General features: G+C 52.6%; 4 protein-coding genes across 4 annotated transcripts; 2 read left to right on the top strand and 2 right to left on the bottom strand.

Annotated features, from left to right (window-relative positions):
• Positions 1-811: 811 nt before the first annotated feature.
• On the bottom strand, positions 812-5129 carry ssdA (mRNA-binding translational repressor SSD1; the record flags this gene model as incomplete). Its single annotated transcript, XM_035503934.1, has 4 exons — positions 812-851; positions 920-1926; positions 1986-4960; positions 5033-5129. 4 exons carry the CDS (start codon positions 5127-5129, stop codon positions 812-814), a joined length of 4119 nt encoding a protein of 1372 aa, XP_035359827.1.
• A 3921-nt stretch (positions 5130-9050) lies between these two features.
• AtWU_08825 (putative RNA export mediator Gle1) lies at positions 9051-10694 on the top strand (the record flags this gene model as incomplete). Its single annotated transcript, XM_035503933.1, has 2 exons — positions 9051-9854; positions 9924-10694. The coding sequence occupies 2 exons, from the start codon at positions 9051-9053 to the stop codon at positions 10692-10694; spliced, it is 1575 nt and encodes a 524-aa protein (XP_035359826.1).
• A 1100-nt stretch (positions 10695-11794) lies between these two features.
• AtWU_08824 (F-box protein) lies at positions 11795-13447 on the top strand (the record flags this gene model as incomplete). Its single annotated transcript, XM_035503932.1, has 1 exon — positions 11795-13447. The coding sequence occupies one exon, from the start codon at positions 11795-11797 to the stop codon at positions 13445-13447; it is 1653 nt and encodes a 550-aa protein (XP_035359825.1).
• A 988-nt stretch (positions 13448-14435) lies between these two features.
• On the bottom strand, positions 14436-21507 carry AtWU_08823 (putative myosin class II heavy chain (MHC); the record flags this gene model as incomplete). The annotated part of the gene is made up of 4 exons (XM_035503931.1): positions 14436-14665; positions 14707-20892; positions 21073-21107; positions 21482-21507. The coding sequence occupies 4 exons, from the start codon at positions 21505-21507 to the stop codon at positions 14436-14438; spliced, it is 6477 nt and encodes a 2158-aa protein (XP_035359824.1).
• Between the last annotated feature and the right edge of the window lie 570 nt (positions 21508-22077).

Raw genomic sequence — 22077 nt, 5'->3', positions numbered from 1 at the left:
AGTCCTAGGATGTTTCGAAGGTCATTCTGATCTCTAATCATGTATATACGGACTCCGTCAGCTCATGGATCTCCATGGCACGCTGTTGCTACTTCGTATACTATTGTTCCCTATTAGAGGCCGATAGGACTTAGTGGCACGCTCCGCGTTAGGCATCCTATCAATAGGAGCGACACTAGCTATGTGGATCAACTATGATGCTAAGGGCAATGTGTATGGTGATCACATGTTTAGTTGGACTACATTGTAACACCTACTGGCCTGTGCCAAAAACCATCAAACAACTTAGTAATAATGAGCTATGCAAATATCTAGGATGAATAGACAAATTTTCCGAGGCAGCCCTCGCATCCGACTTCCCCTCAGTGCAATCGATAAAGCCACACCTCGTCTCATTCCACTCCCGGGTCTCCTCGTCTTCTCCGCCCCCAAATGGCTCGTGCCTAAATCCGAAAGCCTTCCTAGAAGACCGGTATACTCCACAATTGGTTATCTGGAGCTCTTCCTCCATGAGGCCATATCGCGGGACTTATTGAAATCAACTCGGAACAAGAGATCCACCGTTTGGCTTGTAAGGCCTCCAGCAATTATAAGATAAAAAAGACAACACGCTAAGTCGATTAAAGCATAATACTGCAGAGGAATGAGAGGTTGGCGGCTATGCAAGGGTAAACCAGTTCAGGCGACGTTGATAGAATCGAGCCGCGGGGTCACACCATCACACAACCACCCTGATGGTCCACCAAGCAAAGACCAAAATCTGTTTCGCAAACGTATAGAACACATCCGGAGAAGTGAATATCTGGCCCATCTACAATGCGTAGGGGTTGACAGAACGAATAGTGAGGCATCTGCAGGCACACGTTAGCTTTCAGCACGAACCATCATGAATCGCAACAAAAACGAAGACAGCACTTACGGGGGACTCTTGCTCAAGTCAGTCTTTAGGATGATAGGGACACGGGTCATCTCGGTGACATCCTGGATGTATTCTCCATCTTCTTCCCTGAGCTTGAACAGCCGCAGGTATTTTTCCTTGTTTGTCAGCTTAGCTTCAGGAGCATCGCCACCGAGGGTTGCGATCTTCGGGTCAGAACGCGTGCGGTGAGGCGCCTGCTGGAGATGACCATTGCGGGTGGGCGAAGGCGGCATGCTCTGAGTTGAACGGTCAGCGGACGATTTCAATGACACGCCCGCAGCCATCTCGGTGACTTCAGAAACATCGTCGTCATCGTCGTCAAACAGAGCATTGACATCGTCGTGGGACATGGTGCCGGTATCCGTCTGTCTCCGCATAGCTTCTTCGCGCTCCCGGGCACGTTCTCTGGCAGCTTCTGCTTCACGTGCTGCAGCTGCAGCTTGAGCCGCACGGGAGTTCGCAGGCTTGGGCCGCTCATCCTCAGGGACATAAGCCGAGGACGGCACGCCCTTCTCCCAGTAGAGCTCCAGCACACGCGTGTCCTTGCGATACTCAGCCTTCTTCAAGGGCAGTTGATCACAGTGGACCCGCTTTTCGAAGCCATACTCTGGGATCAGGACGTCGAAGGCGGACTCGTATACACAGATCACAATACCCTCGCTGATGAGGTCACCACCAACTTCCTGTCGCTCCTTGTCCATGCTTCTGCATGCTTCGATGTGAACGCTCTGTTCTTGAGCATTGTGAGCGGAATCCTTCTTGTTGTTGCAGAGGTCGGCGGTCTTGGTCAATGACTCCAAGTCATCAGAGAATTCAATCGCACCATCAGACAGGACGGCTTCCAGCTGGCGATGAACGACGATATCTGCGTAGCGGCGGAAAGGATTGGTGAAATGTGTGTACACGGGCAGGTTCAGAGTGTAATGTTGACGCTGATCATCCTGCACACTGCTGGCCACATAGTACTTCGCACGTTGCATAGCCTTGTGCAGAATAGTCTCCATACCCTGCAATCATTGTTAGTAGACCGGACAATAGCTCTTTCTAGTATGACCACGAAACTCACCTTACGCAAGTCATCATCCTGGACTTGGCAGAGACTGCTCTGTAAAGTTCCACTGCTGGTCGAATCCAGACCATAGCCGAGCCTGTTCATCCGCTCAACAAAGAGGTGGAGACGGCGAGCATTTGGCGACATCTGGCGACGCAGGAAGGCCTTGTCGGGCAAAGCAGTGACCAACTTGCGTGCCACAAGGAAGTTGGCCTTGTAGCTAAGCTCTTCCACAAGTTCCCGGACAGGGGAAGAGTGGAAGATGTTGTGCTCAACGGGCACATTTTCGTCATCCAGCTGATACAGCAGACGAAGAGGAGGAATACGAGAGACCCGGTTACCGAGCCTTGCCTCCCTGAACTTTGACGTGACAGCGTACAACGCTCTGAGAGTGTCGGCAGTGATGCCAGGGACAGCGAGAGCAGACGTGCCCTGGATCGCGGCATCGACCTCATCATAGCTGAGTCGACCAGAGCTCTTGATGATCGCCTTACCGATCCAGACATCATCATCGATAGCACCGGTCTCGGGGTTAGCTTTGAACACAACGCTAACCGTGAAGCGGTCTTCGCCGGGCAGCAAAGCGCAAAGCTCATTGGAGACACGAGTGGGTAGCATGTTCACGAGGCGGTTCATGAGATAGACAGCAGTTCCCCGCTTCTTGGCCTCGCGGTCAACCAGGGAGTTGGCTTTGACAAAGTGAGCAATGTCTGTGACGTGAACACCAACTTCCACCTTTCCATCGGCGAGAGGCTTGATATGGAAGGCATTGTCAAGTTCCTTGGTACCGCTAGGGTTGACGGTGAAAGTAGTTTCCTGACGGAAATCGCGACGAGTGGCGAGGACAGCGTCGTTCTCATTGGAAACAGACCAGTCATCCCATCCAATACTCTTGAGCACGGCATCAGAGAACTCATCAGAACCGAAGTTGTTGTCCCGAAGAAGAGCTTCAGTCTCCACCTTCAGATCGCCCATCTCTCCAAGCTGCTCGACTAGAGTACCAAAGGGATGCAGGGAAGTGATCGGCCACCGCTTAATGCATGCAACGAAGATGCGGTTGGCGTACTCTTGGTGCTTCTCAACGAAATCCCGAGGAGCCTGCTCTGTTGGGATAGCAATCAAGGGAACACGCTTGTCAGTAGGCTTGAACCACACAATCTTAGGCTTGTCCTGCTGGCGTTCCTGTTGCTGACGGCCGTGGCCACCATCTCTGGCCAGCCGCTCGGCCTCCTGCTTCTCCTTCGTCGCCTGGCTACTGGGACGGAGGAGACCAAGTGTTCCCGAGAACATCTGCCCCGCAATGCGCTCGATAACAGCCACGATGTGGCCCGCATACAGTGGCTTCTGCTCGTCACTGATTTCGTCTTCTTCAACCAAGAGAAGGCTCTGACCTTCGACTTCGACATCGTCGTTCTTCTTCTGGGTGGGCCGCTGGCGGAGACTGCCACGGCGACGGATGCTACCATCCGGTCCAACCTCCTGACGGTCCCCGTTGGCGCCAGAGTCAGACCGAGACAGCTTGTCACCCCCAGCACTGCTGCCGGCACGAGCCTCGGTGATATCTTTGCGCTTCTTCTTCTCCTCCTTTTCTTTCTTCTGCGACCAAACTTCGTCCACATCCAGCAGTTCAACGGCAACAAAGTCACCCTCAAGGGCACGGTTACGGTCTTTGCTACCACAGATGAAGATATCTGCGTCCAGGTCTGGAGTGGTTACGTATGCATCGGAACGGTTCTTCTTGTTCACGCGAAGGATACCGGCGACCAATTGGCCATTGCTCAGCAGCGCAGGCAGGTTTGCCTGGGGCAAGTAAGGAGTGAAAAGGGTCTTGCGCTGCTGCTGCTGTTGTTGTTGCTGCTGCTGGGCAGACAGCTGTGGCGGGGCATGTTGACTAGCCTGAAGACCAAGACCTTGGCCGTTCAGCTGTCCATTCTGCTGCAGGGCCTGAAGCTGCGCAAGCTGCAGAGGGTTAAGTTGCTGACCACCGCCGAACATCTGTGGTGGGGCCATGACCACCTGACCTTGGGGCAACTGAATGAGCTGGGGCTGTTGCGGGTACTGGAAAGATCCAATGGAGCCAATGGACTGGTTCATTGAAGCACGGGCACGGTGGCCAGGCTGGAAACCCCCGCTCTGTTGGCCGAAGCTCTTGGGCTGGTCCTGGCCCTGAGCTTGATTGTTGGGCTGCCGCCAGTTACCATCAAAGTTTCTGGACGAAGACCGTGCGTGACCGGGCTGGCTGCCACGACGTTGATTCTCGCCGTCGCTAGCTTGAGGGAATTGGAAGCCGCCAGCACCGCGACCAGACAAAGAGCCACGGTTTCCACCAACAGCCATGGATTGACTGCGACCATGACCACCCGCCCGAATGTTACCGGCTCGGTGAAGGCCCAAGCCTTGTGGGGTCTGCGAGGTGGGGGTGGATTTATCGTCAGCGCCCGGAGTGGTATCAGAGTCGCCAGGGGTGCTGGGTGCGGGGAACTGGAAGCCGGAGGCCGTCCGCTTCTGCTGGGCCAGTTCAGCGGCCTTTTTGGCTTCAGGAAGCGCAAGCGAGTGGCGGCGCTGGTGGCCACCACCGGGAGGACCACCTCGTCCGCGCCCATGGCCTCCGTTCTCATTCTTGGGTTGGTGACCCTGTTGCTGCTGGCTGTAGTCGGTATAGCCCGAAGCTCCCGAGGACGGGGCGGGAGGGGGACCCATGCCGAGACCGGGCAGGGCAGACTGATTGCGCCGGTGCGAGTGTTGGGTTGAGGTGTTCATCGGCACGCCAAGCTGCTGTTGAGCGAGTTGTGGGAATTGGAATGCATTCAACTGAGGGGAGACGCCTCCCATGGAAGCGCCACCCTGAAGAGAAGGCGAGAATGCCGAAACCTGGCCTAGCTGTTGCGGTTGTAACAGACCCATATTGACGTACTGTTGATGTGTAGCTGCAATTTGCTGCTGTTGCTGTTGAAGAAGCTCAATCTGTTGCTGAATAGCGAGTTGCTCCACTGTATCCACCATCGTCAGTACTTCATTCACAAAAAATCTGTTACACGAGAATGGGGCTGGCATTCACTTACTCATGAGAGGGGTCAATTCAGACGGACTTCTTCTGTGGGCGATATGGAGCTTGCGCCCCGCGGGGCCGGGAACCCCGGATTGACCCTGCTGATCCATCTTTTCAGACGTAAGATCGACGGGGTATTAGGTATACGGGCAAGTGTATGGGATCAAAAAGGTCCGCTTCGGGGGTGATTAGAGAATGTTGGAAATGACGGAAGTCACACTCGTCGTGGGTTGCGATTTAGGGAGGCCGATCGGAGGCAGTCTGAAACAACGAGAGGTGAACTTGCAGTATACTGAAGGAGAACGATAGGTCAGTAAGGGTGAAACGGACCAAAAGTAAGCAGCGAGGGGTCGAGAACAAAAGGAGAAGATAAGAGGGGGGTTCAAGACATCGTGGGGGTGGCTACGGGAAGAAGAGCGGGAGGGGAATGTTGTGGGCAAGGGAAGCTGCGATTTACCCCATACAACAAGTGACATCAACCAAGGTACAAAATGGAAGGAAGCGAGGCAAATGGCGGGGAGGCAATAGGGAGAGTACCAGGATCAGGGGACCCACGAAGATTGAGGATGGGAAGGTGTGTATCTTCAATTGCTCTTACCTCTTTTCTTCGAGGAATAAACGATCGTCCAGCTCAGGAAGGGATCTGAAGATAATCTTTGTCGGACTTCTTCTTTGGCACGGGAGAGGGAAAATCCCCGTTTATATGGCGAAAGACAGCGGTGACCGAAGGTAGTCTCACAGGAATGGGGATGAGGGACCCCAAATTCAAGGAAGCCAAAGCAATATATTCAAACAGAAAGCAAAATTGCGATGAATGGACACCGGAGGGAGGAACTGGCGACAGTCTCCGGGAGACAGCAGAGACCGAAAGAGAGGATGAAGCTCGACGAATCGGGGGGGAAGCTGAGGTTTAGGAGGGAAGAGGGAGGGGGGGGGGGGGCAAGCACCGAGTACTAAGCGGATGGGAGCTGTCGGTCGTCCCCAACTGCCATTCGTCAAGCGACCACCAGCGGAGAATCCCCAAGCTTCAAGTCAAAAGGAGGGACCTTTTTTTCGATTCCCTTCTGCAATTTTTTTTCTGGGTAGAATTTCTCGACAGGTATAGACAGAATAATTTTTTTGGTTCGACTTTATTTGCAAATTTTCCAACGATGGGGTGGGCTTTTTTTTGGCCAAAGTGGGATTTTGATGGTACGGAAGAGAACGGAGTCTCCTCAGTAGCAGAAAAGGGGGGGCAACTCAGTCCTGAATTGTAATAAAAAGGCTTATTGAGTTGGCGCTTAATTCTGAAAAAAAACGGAAAGGAGAACACAATAATAGTTTCTCCCACCAGAGAATTACTGATACGATTCTCTTGGACGTGGTAGTTCCAAAAAGGACACACCAGGCAAAGCGATATCTGACAGAGAGAGAATGACAGATAAGCCAAGTGATTGAGACAAGGAGGCGTGATCGTCGACCTGAAGGAATGATCAGGAGCGACGAGAGGAAAGAGGGAGGGGGGGAGAGAAAGATTAATTCCAAAGGAGAGGGATGGTGAAGAAAGAAGAAGAGATAAGGGAAGAGGGGAGGGGAAGGAAGAGAGAAGAAAGAGGATGAGGTGAAGGTAAAGAAGAAGAGGAAGTGGAGGGAGAGAGAGAGAGACAAGAGACAGAAGTTGAGTTAGTCTACTATTAGTAGCAGCAGCAGCAGTGAGAGTGGTGAGCAGCAGCAGCAGCAGCAGCAGTGCAGCAAGCATCCAGTAGTAACTCAGTAGCTTGTAGCAGGGTAATAATACTTACTCAGTCCCAGAAAAGTAAAATAAAAAACAATACCTAATATAATACTCACAATTAATAGGCCCAAAGCAAAATGGACATTCAGCCAATACGAAGCCAAGTACAACAATAATATAGCAGCAACCTACTTAGGAGTAAACTACTAACTAGAGATGTGGGGAGAGAAGCAGAAGAACATCAGGGAAAAAACCGCACAAAATTTCCAGACCGACTAGATAAATGCCGCTTGGAAAGGTATCCCCTTGCTATTGCATCGCTACAAGTACATGGTATTACCCAAATCTGACCTGATCATTCAACATCGTCAATGAATGACACACTTCCCGCCCCAGGGGAGCTTCAAGGCAAAAAGCAATCCGAGGGAATGGTGCATTAAACTTGTCACTAAACCAAAGTTACCATACTTGGAGACCAACAGGGTCTGGCTCGGGGGAATTTCATTGCAGCTTGGCTCCCAAGCCTGTCAGTCCGACTGCAAGACCTTTTCAATAGGCTTTGTTTCGCATTTATCAATCCGACGCTTGGTCTCCATACGTACGGAAGAAGTAACTGACTTGAATATGTCCTGAGGTCTTTACCATATGAAGATCACCCCTCAATCTTTCGGCATTGTCAATGACGAACTGCGTGGTCAACGGCTGGCTGGAAGATCAACTCCGGAGAAAGGTAGAAGGCGGTAAGACGCCGTGGAGCTTCTCGACTAAGTAAGTAACTGGAGTACTTACCAACTTACTATCTTAGTGTACGATCGCTGTATGGAAAACTTTCTGCTATGCTATACCCACCTGGCCTGCCTATTGGCGTTCGATGGCGACCTGCATGCTATTCTAAGTATGTCGTGGCTCCAAAAAGTCCATAGTCGATCGGGAAAGCAAGTGCACAACATCTACTATATGCAGGAAACTGGCACTGGTGGCAATAAATCCTAGGAGAATAGGTTTCTACCATACAGTGCAGGAGATAGCAGTAGTAGTAGATAGATACTGAGTGGCTCTGTTGGTGCAGGGTATGATACGTATGCAAATGGTATCGATACCCTCCTTGATGATGCGACCGGTCCAATAGTGGCCCGCTATTGGATCCACGGCCGGCTTTTGGCGGGGCTCTTGTCGAGACCGTGTATCAAAGGGTTGGCCGAGGTGGGCGAAATGCTATTGGGGTGTGAGAGACAGATTAATACGGAGGTGTTGAGGGCCAAGTTTAAGGAGAACTGACATGTCGGTCAGTGAAGGGAAAATGAGAAAATGAGTTAAGCGATGTCTCAGATACTCTTGTCCAAGCCTGTCCTGGAGGCAATGAGTGTTGGGTGATCATGATGATGATGACGATGATGATGCAAAAGAAAAGGGCTGACCGGCCTCCAGGCTTTCCCCTCCGACCGAGGAACGGGTGACCGAGCGATCCATGTTTAGCTGGTCGGTTTGGTGCAGTAGCTGCCCCGTTGTACCGTAAATGTAGTACTTGTGTAAGCGCTGCTTCTCTCCGGCCCATTGGGGGGTTCGGCACTAGGACGCCTAGTTTCTCAGGCCACAACTGTAGCTACAGCTATCCGAATGACTAAGCCCCGGCGGCCGTGTTCTTCCCGCAACACACGTTCGCTCCGTTTTGAAGATCGCATACCAGCCATCGTCTCCAGATAGGCTCCTCTTAGTCCAATCCCTCGCTGCCGCCTCGGACAGTTGCCTTTTCTGTTTGATCACACTCCCTAAGGTCTTTTCTATCCAGTTAGTGCTCCTCGGAGTCTGCGGGCTCATATTGCCGCCTTTATCCTCCTTCTCTTCGACTGTTGGTGAGTCCGGAATTCCCATGCAACTATTTCCCTTGCGTGTGAAGCGCGGAATTGCTGAACTAGTCTTTTTGCGACCCTGCAGAGCCAGCACAGACAACGATCATTCTACGTGACTCACATTCGATTTACCTTTTTTCCCCTGCGACGGAATGCGACATTAGCTTATCGCCAGCTACACCCACGTTACTGGCTCTCAATTGTATGCGAAATAGGATATAGTTACGTCCACTGCGACTCCCAACAAATCGTGAAGACAACTCGCCGGCTTACATTGGCAAATATCTGTCACATCACTCCGACTTGTTCAATGCGAACTATGGTCAGTTGGAAGTGTTAACTTGCTTCTGAAGAATTGGCCAACCTCGGCGGCAAGGACTGTCATCATTTCAGCCCGAATACGTCACTCTTTTAGCTGCGACGATATCATCATTCTCTCAACGAATCTTCTTTTCCGAACAATCACGATGGGACACATGAGCTACCCCTCCCAGATGGATAGCCCCTCCAGGCAACTCGTCCTGGATTTAGCACGGGACCTTGAACAGCTCCGCATGCACAACACCGAGTTGAAGAAGGTCAAAGCCTACGAACGCCGATCCTTTTATGAGAATCTTGACCGAATCGATAGCGAACTTGAGGCCCAGCACAATGCGGCCCTTGACAAAGCTGCCGCTCTGCATGATCGCGTACTGGTGGAGGCCGAGGAGACGTTGCGCGCACACCAGAGAGCGGTAGAGGAGGAGCTCCGTCGAAGAGAGGAGGAGGCACGGAAAGAAGCGGAACGCATAGAACGAGAGAAGGCAGAGAAACTACGGCGAGAGCAGGAGGAGGCTGCACGGCGTGAAGCTGAGCGCAGAGCAGCCGAGGAAGCAAAGAAGAAGGCGGAGGAAGAGGCGGAGAGGAAGAAGAAAGCGGCGCAGGAAGAAGAGGCGCGGAAAGAACGAGAGCGATTAGAGGAAGAGAACCGCAAGCGTCAGGAGGAGACACGGAAGGCAGAGCAGGAGGCCTCCCAACGCCAAGCGGAAGCCGCACAGAAGGCACAGGCGGAGCGACAGCGGCAGGTTGGAGGCGCCCGTCTTACGGACGAAGAAATCAAGATCCAGGCCCGCTACGTGGAATTACATCAACATCTTAAGAAATTCCGGCAATACTTGAAGAACGAAGCGAAAACCAATGCCATTGTCAAGCAGAACATGGGCGATATGCGGCGAACGATCAAGAAGTGTGTTGGACAACTACGTGAAGGCAAGGGAGCGAACAAAACCCAGGTAAGTGTTTTGCTTTGCGTCTGATGGATAGAAGAAGACAGCCAGCTAACCTTGCTGACTTCCACATAGCTTCAAGAGATTCGAACTACGCTGGAGAAAGCTGCCTCCATTGCTGAACCGTCGGTGGATGTTCGCCAGTTCATCGCTTTCCCGCCCGAGAATATTGCCAATTCCGACGATAACAAGGTGCCTGCCCTTTTAATCTACGCCTTGAACATCTTCTCCAAGTGCATGATTTCTTCCCTCATCACGGAGGCGTCCATCAACCTGGGCCATGCGGAGCCGGTCGGGATTGTCGCGGCCCAGATATTCTCCGCCGATGCCTTCATCTACAAGGGCTGCCACATGGTCGACATTCTATTGGCCAAGTACCGTGTCGTTTGCCCAGCGCTGTGGGGATTCCATGGCAGCGAGAAGACCGAGGGTGGCCGCCGTGCCCTGGGTTGGTGGCGCGAAGGGCCGGACGGGCCGTACATCAGCGAACAGGCCCACGCCGACCGAATGACAGCTCTAGGCGCGGGTTATGCGGCCTTGACCCTGCGCAATTTTGGCAAAACCGCGCGCAAGAACCCTTTCCCCAACACCATGTTTTGGTATACCATGCACAAAATCCTGAATATTCCGCCGGCAGAGATTCAAGATACCCATGTTACCCTCCTTTCGGCTATGCTGAAATCGTCGGCCGAAAGAATTGTTGGTTTCTTCGGGCATATCGGACTGGCGCTGATGAGGAAGGCTATCGTCGAATTGCCCGACAGCTTGCCCCGGCAGAGCATGAGCGTTAACCAACTCAAGCTCCTCAAGGATTTGTATAAACGGGAGAAGAACATTTTGCTGTGAGCTGGCGGTTCACCAGAAGGTCTATTTTGGCTTGCGTTAGGTCCGAATTTGCCTCCGGCCTTATTTCTTTTAGCAAGGATGGGTGGCTCCACACCAGCTGTCAGGCTTCCAGATGATAACAGGCTGTTCCCGCACATCACATTTCCGGCATGGTATGACAGGCTTCTGACGCCGACCGAGAATTTTCCGGTGTCATGAGCACAAGGCCTGATCTGGAGCCTAAGTAATGATGTTGATGACGCCTTTTTACAGTGCTGGTGCGAGTAGGCAGTTGATGCCCACCGTGTCGAGTACCTTGTACTGCGCGGTGGAAGATTTCACTTTCTCCACTTAAAGCTTTGGGGATTTTAGGTCATTCCGCTCGGCGCATTTCACTACTATATTGTACATTATTTGTCACCGGCCCTTACAGAAAGGGCTTTCTCTAGGTATACGAGAATTAAGCGGAAAGATTAGATGAATGTGACACAGGTGTCAACTCCAGTTATCCGCGGGTTGAAGGGAAGTTGGAAAAAAGAAAGTCTGCAGATCAATCAGGATATTCATTTGGTGCAACCGGTACCTTTTTTGCGGTAGGACCACCGCCGAGAATCATCCGATGGAAGACCGGCATCACATCACGCCACTGATGCGATGCATCCAGGGCTACTCTCCGTCATTGCCGGCCCTTAAGGTTGTTCGAGAGCAAGGAATGCTCAGCATTCCATCTCGGTTTCCTGGCTCCGCTCGGCCCGTCTCAACCTATGGGGCTATTGCCGAGTCGATAATTGGCTTTCTCGCATGCCATCTCTTGACACATACGGTATACACCACCAGCACATCCACCAGCATGACGCGCCATTTTGCACCAGTAATTGCTTCTCTCGTCGACTGACATCTGTTGACGTTACACAAGAGCAGGCTGGTTGCCATCACAGCCCTGGATGTCGATCCACACCATTCGGTATGACCGGCCCTGGGCCTGGTCTGCCAGGAGCTTGACTTATTGCCGCTCATTCTTCCGTATAAAACTGGCTTCCCACTAGCTCCCTAGCCATACTACACAGTCTCCTGTCTTCAGACATCCATCACCTGATAGACATGTGAGTTAGCTATACACAATGTCTACAATCAATTCAGTCATGCCTGCGAACCTCCCCACCGAGCTCATCCTCTGCATCCTCGATCATGTTGATATCGAAACATACGTCGCTGCCCGCTCAGCATGCTGCTCATGGCGAAAGGCAGCATCAATGTCGTCTACCATCCGGAACGCACTGACCGAACTCCCCGTGCCAATCCCCCCACGTGCCGATTCTCTCACAAACGAAGAATGGAACACATACTTCTGCCAAATCGCCTGTCTGAACCTACTAGGCCACCGGACCCACATCGACAAAACCGCCTCCAGACGTGCCCTACCTGAAGAGTGCACCCCTACCACAGTACTAGCAACATCCCAAGACGGTCAAAAACTGGCCACTCTAAAAGGTGCACGCGCCACAATATTCACCCGTCCAAAGAAACATTCTCCATGGGAATACACCCAAGCCTCAACACTCTACCCCCTCTGGACCTCAGTCTACCGAGCCCTAATGGACGGAGACGGCGCAGGAAATTGCATGGCGCTCAATCCACGCTACGCCAAACACTGCATCGCCATTTCCTCCCAAGGCGACCTCCTCGCCGTCAGCCTAGGCAAGACCCTCCAAATCTACAGCCTGTCAGGGAACGAGGAAAACGGCATTTCCTCCCCAGCAGAATACACCCTGGACCAGCACGACGTCATCTACGCAGCATCCCCAAGCACAGGCTACGAAGAAACCGACGGAGTCATCGAATCCCTCGAATTCACCGACGACGCCACTCTCCTCCGCATCGCAATCCACCAAGACACAACAACCTTCCAACCGAATCGCGTGCGCTACGTGGGTAATCCCTCCGCCCTCCAACACCACCATCAGACTCAAACTCACACCCCCCTCCAATACTGGCGCGAAAACATCCACCACATCCACATCGACTCCGCCTCCATGGCCGTGACTCTAGGCGCCGGCGAAGAAAAAGTCGTCCTTCGAAGCTTGCGCCTTCTCCCATTTTCTTACAAACCAACCACCACAATACTTGACTCATCAACATCATCGCACTACTTCACCGCATCCCTCCAATCAGGCCCCACATCCGCCTACTGCATCGGCCACATCGCTATCTCCTCCTCCCCTCCCACCTCTCAACAAGTAACCATCACCCGTCTCCTCCCTTCCCGCCAACATCACCACACCACCACCTCAGATCCAGCTACCGATCCCAAAACAATATCATCACCCCCCAAATCCTCTACAGCGACGACAGGGATCCCCCGCTGGAACCCCCTCAACCTCCCCACCGCATCCTCCAAATCCCCGCTCCTCTCCATCTCCCCAGATAATAAGCTCCTAGCTATCTACGAACCGGACCCTTCCCCCAAGGAAGTAGGTAGAGGTGGGATATACATATACTGCATTGAGGAGTGTGGGTCCGTGTATACCAGCCACACTAAGACCAATGCTTCTTCTGCTATGGACACAGACCAACGGCAAGAGAAACAGCATTCTTCTACTTGTCTTCCATTGGAGGAGGGGAATAATATCCCTCCTTGGTCGTTCTTGTTGGATAATGTATCTGTGGATGTGGATGAGTTGAGAGTTGGTAAGGTCGTTGGTAATGGTGGTGGTGGGTATTATGAGGTGATGGCGTTAGCGGGGAGAGATGTTTTGGAGTGGAGGATTCATTGATTATCTGTCTGTATATCTATCTTTCTATCGGTGGATAATCTGTGGAGGGGAGAGTTTACTATTTTAAGAGGTTAGAACTGGTGGGATTATGTATTATGCATGTATGCATGCATCTATGGATCTAAGAACAAGTTGTGTAGAACTGAAGGATAATAATGGAATCAAGAAAAAGATAAGCATATATACTATTAGACATGTCCAATTAAGAAGTGAATAAAATAAGAAGGGTATCTACATGATACACCGTTGACTAGAATAGTAGCCAACAGCAAGGGGGTAAAAATGAAAAAAGAATGATGATGATGTAAGTGAAGTAAGGGTCTGGGTCCTCCTGCAAATGGTGCATGCATCTATCTCCCAGAAGGGAATCCACACACGCAGACACCGTTATAAGATAATGATAGAGTCTGCGGATGCATGCAAGGAACCACAAACGAGTGACACGTTGGAATTATTTAGACAGGAAATGAAAGATAAAATAGCAAAAAAATGCAGAAACTTGTGTACAGATTTGCGGCAAAAGTACATTTCAACAGGTGTGGTATCCAGTAGGACGCAGGAAGAATGGTGGTATGGTATATTAACGAAGGAAAGAATATCATAAATCCACTGCCGTTGAGCAAAAGTATGGGGAGGGGGAAATATCAATAAACTTGCTCAAACCAAACAATCAGCAAATGAACATGTCAACTGGCACGAAGTATGCAATATCAAAAGAGAGGTCGATGTAGGTAGAAGAGGGGGAAATGCATCATAATGTAACAGTATCAGTCATCTCCGTATTGAGACAACCGAAAATTCAAATGTCTATGGACATGAATGAGAAAATGGTGTATAGACAGTTTATGCTTGTATTTGCGGTCCAAATGGCCCGTCTGCCGTGTCCCGAGGGGATTCCGAGACTAAACCGTCCGCTGTGCTTTCCGCGTCCTCTCCAAAGGAGTCGTGGGCATAATCAGCAGGCTCCGCATCGTGATCGTAGCTTGACCTACGGAGCAACGGGGGCGTACTCGGCGGCTCTCGCATCCTGCTTCCACGAGCTGGAGCGGCCTTGGGCGTCGTGTCGTAATTCCTTAGAGGCCGACTCGCCGATGGACGCCTGGAACCCATCGTCGCGGAAGTACCAACGGCCTGGGGTGAAGCCTGTCGAACACTGGAGGCCGGAGGAGTCAAGAGGCCTGACAAGAAGGAGCTTGCATTTCCGGACTTCGACGGCGTCTGTTCGGAAACATGTGAATTGGAAGTATCTCTTCCCTTACGCCAGTTGCCCCATGCCGCTGCAGCTGCGAGAGGAAGATTCCGCGGTGACGCAGTCAGCTCTGCCAAGGAGGAGAGACTAGGAAAACTGTGTCCGGAATGGATTCTTTCTCTCTCCTGTTGCTGCATCTGCAAATTGGCCTTCAGACGGATAGCGGCATCGCGGACAGCATTGCGGTCGAAGGAAGGTTGCGACACAGTGGTGATGATGTCCTGGAGGTCATCAATGCGAACACCCAGGAGTTCACGCAGCCAATTGATTTCTGTGTCCTTGTCTTTAATCTTGTTTGGAGCGTCCTTGTCAACGGCAGCCACTTCTTGTTCCAGCTCTTCGATGCGAGTTTCACGCTGCTGCAACTGATCCTGAAGTACCAAGATTGACTCCCTCAAGGCTTGAGGCGAGATCTTCTCAGGCATGGTGGATCCCTCACGGAATGCCAATGAAGGCAAGTTCGAGTGCGCAGGTGCCATAGCAGGCGCTGCCTTAGCAGATTGAGCGGCCTCGGCAGCAGCACGGGCAGCGGACTGTGCAATTTCGAGCCTCTCCTCGAGATGATGAACCCGATCCTCCAAGTGCTTCACCTTGTCATCGGACAAAGCCAGGCGGTCGAGCAGATGGGATTCCGTGCGCTGTCGATCTTCAGAAGCATTGTGCAGGGCACGCGCATGGCGTTCTCGAAGGTCATTGAGCACCCGTTCGTGCGTCTGCCGTTGTTCTTCCACCGCCAGTTCCTTAGCTTGGACAGCAGCAGCCAGATTGTTGGCCCTGGTTTCATTGGCTTCTTCCAACAGCATCTCGTAGCGCTCCCGGGCAGTGTCACTTTCCATTCTGACGTTGTCCATTTGACTCTGGAGGCGAAGGATTTGTGTTTCCAACTCAGCACGGACAATGTTAACCTGGCTGTTAGCAGCATCCAGATCCGACTCTAGCGAGTTCCTGGTACGTTGAATTTCAACACGACTGCTCTCACGAGCCTCATGGAACTCCCGCTCAAAGCGAGCCGCCTTAAGCTCTAGATCATGGTTTTCGAGCCGCAGATTTGCGACGAGCTCTTCAAGCCTGGCATTCTCCTGCTGAGACTGGCCAAAGATGAACTTCAACTTGGCTGCCTCGCGCTCCTGTGCTTCAAGCTCATTAATGTCCTCCTCAAGCTTTTCACGGAGCTTCACCTCCCGACCATAGGCTGCACGAAGCTCATTGTATTTGGCGTTCAATTCCTCCTCGCGTCTGCGCCAAGAAGCCTGGTCACGGGTAACGTCACGAGTCACGGTTACCATCTCATCCTGAAGACGATCAAGCTTCTCGCCGAGATTGTGTCGGATACTCAAGCCATCCTCCAAGCGCGTCTTCAACTGGCCAATTGTACCCCGTAGTTCCTTGTTATCCGCCTTGACCTGCTCAAGTTCAGCCCTAGACTCCTCGCTATCCCGTTTCCAGTTGTCGCTCGAAACGCGGTACTCATCCAGGGTGCCCTGAAGTGCGATGTTCTTGGAGGAGAGCTCAGCAAGAGTGAACTGGAGTGTCTCTTGCTCTTTTTCAAGAGAGTCGGCCTTATGCTGGATGTTCTCGAAATAAGGAATCTTTTCAGCCTTGAAGTGGAGCAAGCGGGACTCGGCGTCCTCGGCAGCTTCACTATGGCGTGCAGCATCCTCCTCGGCGACCTTCAGAAGCCGCTGGAGTTCCGCAACAGAGTCCATAGCCTCTCGCCGAAGCTTATACTCCTGATCGGCCCGCTCATCAGAGAGCCTAAGCATATTCTTGAGACCATCGATCTGGAGCATAAGGCTTTCAGCACCGATCTCCTCTGCTTCAGAGGGTCGCGAGTTCTGCTGGCTCAGTTGGTTTGAGATCATGTCTTGGATCATTGTTCTCATCTCGTCCACAGGATCTTGCGACAGCTTCTGTACGGTCAAAGCCTGAAGAGCAGAGACGCTTTCACGAAGCTGTACGAGCTCGGAAACTGTTTTGTCCTTCCCTTGCTCACTATCGTGAGATGCGAGTGCCTCCAAGAAGACAGTCTTCAGCTTGTCAAGTTTCTCCTTCTGGCGGAGGTACGACCTGGTACTGTATGACGCGTTCTCATATACATCATCCTCATCATCAGCGTCGCTATTGTCACCCTCAACAGATGCGCTCCACTCCAACTTGGCGCGAGGGCCGGGTGCGATTGACATGACAGACTCTTGAATAACACCAAGCGCACGCTCAAGCGGCGTTAGTCGTTCATCGATGGCAGAGCCGACGAGGTCGTTGATCCGACGGTCAAAGAATCTGCTCCGGTTTGCCAGCTTCTCATCCTCACCAGATGAGATCACATCGTCCCAGTCACTGATGTGATCATTCTGGTTGACCAGATGCCGCACAGGAGAAGGAATGCCAGAACCGACTCCCTTGGAGGGGGAGACAGAGAATTGAGATTGAGCATCGAAGTCGAGCTTAGGTACATTCAAGGTGTTGGCCATCAGGCCACGTCCAGGGCTCGGGCTAGGAGCTTCGCTCCTGATGTCGGCAGGAGCGTGTCGCTTTTCTTTAGACGGATGCAGGGCAGACTCGGGAATGCGATCACGAGGTTGAGGCGTGCTCAGACGTTCAATTCCAACATCCGAATCATCATTCAACTGCTCCATGATAGCATTAAGCTCCTCATCGTCAGGCGAGTCCTCGGCCTCATCAGCATGGGCTTCAGATAGCATAGGCTCACGCTTAGGTGAGACCGGAGCTTTGGAGGTGGCATCGCTCTTCCCATCATCCACCGGCTTGGGGACAGGCGCGGGTTCCCCAGCAGTAGCCGGCACATATTCGGGAACAGAGGCTTTGAACTGGAAGGGCTTCGCAGTGGGTGACAGGAAAGCGTGCTTCTGGTTATCTTCGGTAGACCCTTCCTGCTCTTTGTTGCCAGCATTTCCTCCTTCAGCGGATACCGACTCTGACTTGGGCTGTATGTCGGTAGCCGGTCCTGACTCCTGGACTGCTTCCGTACTCTCGTTCTTCTTATCAAACGGTGTCCAGGTCGACGCTTCACTAATGGGGGTATCTTTCCTTTCGGCGAACTTATCATCCTGAATCGAGACAGGCTTCTGAATTGCTTCATTGCTGTCTCCACCTTCTGGCTGTACGTTTTCTTTGCCTTCAGCGGGCACACCGTGTGCGCTAGACACTTGCGATTGTTGAACGTTACCAGACTCTGCCAATGCGTGCGACATGCTGAACTGGGCCTCTCCATCCGATGCTTCATCGCCGCGACGTGCACGCTTATGGCGGTCAGTGCGGACTGGGCGTCCGTTGTCGTTTTCGGCCTCCTCTTTACTGCTCTTGTCCTCCGCGGTCTCATCCGGCCGCACGATGGGAATGGCCTTGGACTTCTTGGAGGCCTTTGATGCCTCCGAGACATCAACATCGTCAAATATTTTGGTCCTGCCATTTGCAGTTTCCTCAGACTTCGCAGTGAAGCCACTTCCAGTAGGGTTGAAAGCAGGAGCCGCGACATTGAGAGAAGCGGTCGAAAACTTAAACTCGCTGGAGCCAGTGTCTTGTGTGGTCGTATCGTTGGCAGCAGCACTGGGCGTGAAGGGGGGTGCGGTAAGGTTGAAAGCGCTAGCGGAGGGATTGAAGCTGGGCACAGAGCCAAATGTGAACATGGGGTTTCCAACAGCCGAGGGTTGGAAGGCGTTTTCTTGGAAGGGAAATTGCTGTGATGGGATTGAGGCAGTTGGGTTGAACTCCTTCGCATCGACGTTGAAAGTAGAGGACGAAAGCTTGGAACGGTGTCCGCCTGTATATGAGCCAGCACTGGGCTTCGGCTCATGCCACGGTATGTTATTCGCAAGCGGACCATGTCGCTGAGGCGTTCCAGAAAGACTCGGGTTTGTATCGATATCCGAGCCATCATGGACGTTACCTGCTGCGTAATCGCCGCCGTAGAACTGGTGCATGTGCTGAGGATATTGTTGGGATGCAAGAGCGTCCGCCCCTGGGAAAGCCCAACGAGATTGCAGGAGCTCAGAACCATCGAAGTTGTGAAGAGCCGGCTCACGATCACCTTCATCAAGCTGCCGGTCAATAGTCTCCTCCAGATGATAGCTAGGCGGGATTCTGTCCAGGCCCTTCTGTAGCGTTTCGCTCAGATTATGACCACGGTCGTGGCCACGAGGGGTAGGCTGCGCGATCTCAACAGTAGAGGCGTGGAAGTGATCAGGTCCCTCCGTTGGGGTGCGAATGGGACGTAGCAGCTGGCCTTCAGTGACGTGATCCTGCAGCTCATGACCACCGTAAGCCTCCTTCGGTAGGCCTGGCTGTTCGTTCAAGCCAGGGTGGAAGGCACCCTGCTCGTTCAATGGTGATACGGGAGACAAAATCGAGCCCAAGTGAGGAAGCGTTCCAGGAATGGATGCGGCGGGACCTGCTTGCCGCGCATTAAAGAAACTCTGAGGAGTGAGCGAGCCCTGAGCAGGAGGAGTAGGTTGAAATTGCATAGGGTATCCAGGAAGTAGGTTGTTTTGGTCGACCCCGAGGAATGGCGTCTGAATGCTGAACTGCGAAGCCGGGGAAGCCAGAGTCCCCAGACCGGCGGGGTTTGCTGGCTGGCCCAGCTGCGGAGAGAAATGATGCGACAAAGATAGAGGATTGCTAGCTGCTGACCCTGTCGGAATCGGTGGCGACGATACAAGACCGGGGAAGGGGGCCATCTGGCTCATAGTAGCGGAGGCCGGGGATATTGAAGGTTTGGGTTCATCCAAAAACACACCCAGGGCACGCAATTTCTCTTCCTGAAGATACGCAACATATGCATCCCACTCTGCTTTGTCTGGAATGCTGACCCCATACCTCCCGTCCTGTCTTTCCTCCTGGACCTCTGCCGGGTCTGGGAAAAGCGGACGACTGAGGCCGCCCAACTCAGTATCAAACACATCCTCCGATCCGACGCTGAATCCTCGGGTGTCGTATCCCTGTTCTTCCCAGTCTCTCAACCGTTGTTGGACATCTTCCACTGTCAACAAACGGTATCCAGACTCCTCCGTGCCTCTTTTGTCGTCACATGGCAGCGAGATGAAGCATGCTTTCCCACGCCAAACGATCTTCTTCCTCACTCGTTGTGTCGGCGTTTGGCTGTTCCTGTCGAGCGCTGGGCTTTTCACGGCTTTCGGCTCGGTAGGAGTATCAAGTCGGTCCGTAAGGGAAGGGTCTGTCGGGGTGGGAGGAAGCGGCTTTTCTATCGTAGGAAGTGCCTTGTTGGGTCCCTGTTCCACAAGGGACTGTGCTTCTGTTGAATCCATTGTGATCGGCTGAGGGTCTTTATCGTAGGCGAAACCCCAAAAGTCCTCCTGTCGAAGTGTATCTGCTCGCTTGTGAAGATAATCTCTCGTCCGTTGGCGTGGGAGACTGCCTTCCCGGCGAGCTGCTCTTCGATTTACGAAGTCAGCGAGGGTGGGAGTCTTCAGGAGGTCCTCGTCGCGAGGATCTTGTTCCAGGCCAAGCCAATCGTCCGATGCGTCCTCTGCGAAATAGTTTTGTGCCGTAATAAACGAAGGTGCCTCACTACCCGAATCGTCGCTCAACCAATTGCTTCGTTCGGTTCTGGGCTGACCGGTGAGGTATTGATTAATCCAATCTTGCGTAAAGTCCTTTATCGACTTCCCACCTTTCCTACCAAAAATGTCTCGGGCTGGAGACCGGCTGGAATTACCGCTGTACAGTTGTCTCGCTGAGCTGTCCCGGGCAGACGGTCTTAAGAGCTCGGGATTGTTCGATTCGGAACCGTTACGGATGCCACTGCGCATCGATACCGGAGAGCTATTTCCGGAATCACGATCGACAGGTCCGGCTTGACTCAGTGACCACGACAGTCTTCGAGGACTTGGTGCAGCATACGGTGAGCCCCAGGCGGTGGTATAGTAGATACTACTTTCCGCTCTTCGGTTCTCCGGCGAGGTTGACGAATCCCAGGCGGCCCGGTATGTGGAGAAAGTAGGAATAGTATTCGGGGGATTCGGGGTGACGCTGCGGCCCCGGGGGGAGCTCGACCGGCCAGGTGATCCAGCGGCCGAGAGACTCGACGCTCCTGGCGTTGCGGAAATGGAAGTCAATGGCACCGTCAGCAGGGAATCGTCACGGAGGACGGACGGATCTGTAGGGTGCTGCGGCGGCGGCGAAAGCGCCGAGTTGGCGGAAGATGCGGAGGGACCTAGATCTAAACGTACAACAGCATCGAGATACGATTAGCCTTTGGACTACTAGATTGAAGGTGTGACGGGAACGAGGAAGATGACTGGCAGGAGACACCGCCATAGGGAGGTGGATGGGGAGGGAAGATGAATTGGAAAATGTGGGATTGATGCAGCCAAGGTAACACTTCGACAGGCAGACACACCTTCCGTTTCGACTCCTGCAGCAAGCACTTGCTTGCTGCTCCCCTTATCGTCCAGAATGTTGAAGCATGGAAATCAAAGCGCTGAGACCGAATCCACCTCGCCGATGAGCTGTGATCGACACACGAAAGGAGGGGGAGGGACGAGACAAATCACACGCTTGGACGAGAGCGCGATTGGGGGGAGAAAATGCGACCAGTGAGTGGTACCTATAACACCGTGGAATTTGGGGGGAGGGAGGGTGGAGGGGGAGGAATAATCTTCAGGGGCGGTGGGTAGTTCCGAAAGAAGATCCCCAAACAGACATCCGCGGCTTGCGGACGACGGATCAAGAACAGAAAGAGAGAGAGGGAGGGAGAGAGATTGAGATTGAGAGAGAAAGCGAATGGATGAACAACAGATCACAGATACCTAAGGTATGCGAGAAACTTGGGCATGGCGCATCCACAAAGGACAACTGGATTGAAGTTGGATGAAGACAAGGATCAAGCGTTGCGACTAGTGATAGTGGATGAAAGTAGTAGTGGTGGTGGTGGTAATCAGAGAGTAAGTAATTGAGAGGCGGACCTTAATTTTTTCCTGTACGAAAATTTTCTTTGCTTTTTAGCAACTTTTTTTTTTTTTTTTTCCCTTTCCTTCAAGTTGGATCGAATCAGTCTGGGGCCATGTCACGATCCGCCAGCAAGCAAGTCCGTTTTTTTGACTTTCAGAGCTGCACAGGCGCGTGAAAATAACAAAACTTAACGCTAAACTACCTAATCAGACAGTGGAGAGCTGCGAGGGCGACCGTTGGGGAAGAAGTAATGGTATGGTAACCAGATATTCCGCATTGGGAGCGGATTCTGGCCTCACGACCTTCAAGTTTTGGCCTTAGTTGGACGACTAGTGAACCCGGTTAAGCATGAATTGGGGATAGTGGTAGTCCTTAGCCTGGCATAGTGCCTCAAGCTGGCCAGCTCAACCCGATCTTCATCTCTGACCGCCATCTACGTACGTGGTGCCCGGCT

This window comes from Aspergillus tubingensis (genome assembly GCF_013340325.1).
Source record: "Aspergillus tubingensis WU-2223L DNA, scaffold_9, whole genome shotgun sequence".
Taxonomy (NCBI): Eukaryota; Fungi; Ascomycota; class Eurotiomycetes; order Eurotiales; family Aspergillaceae; genus Aspergillus; species Aspergillus tubingensis.
The sequence above is the reverse complement of the archived record's forward strand: the minus strand, read 5'-3'. Positions and strand labels throughout refer to the sequence as shown.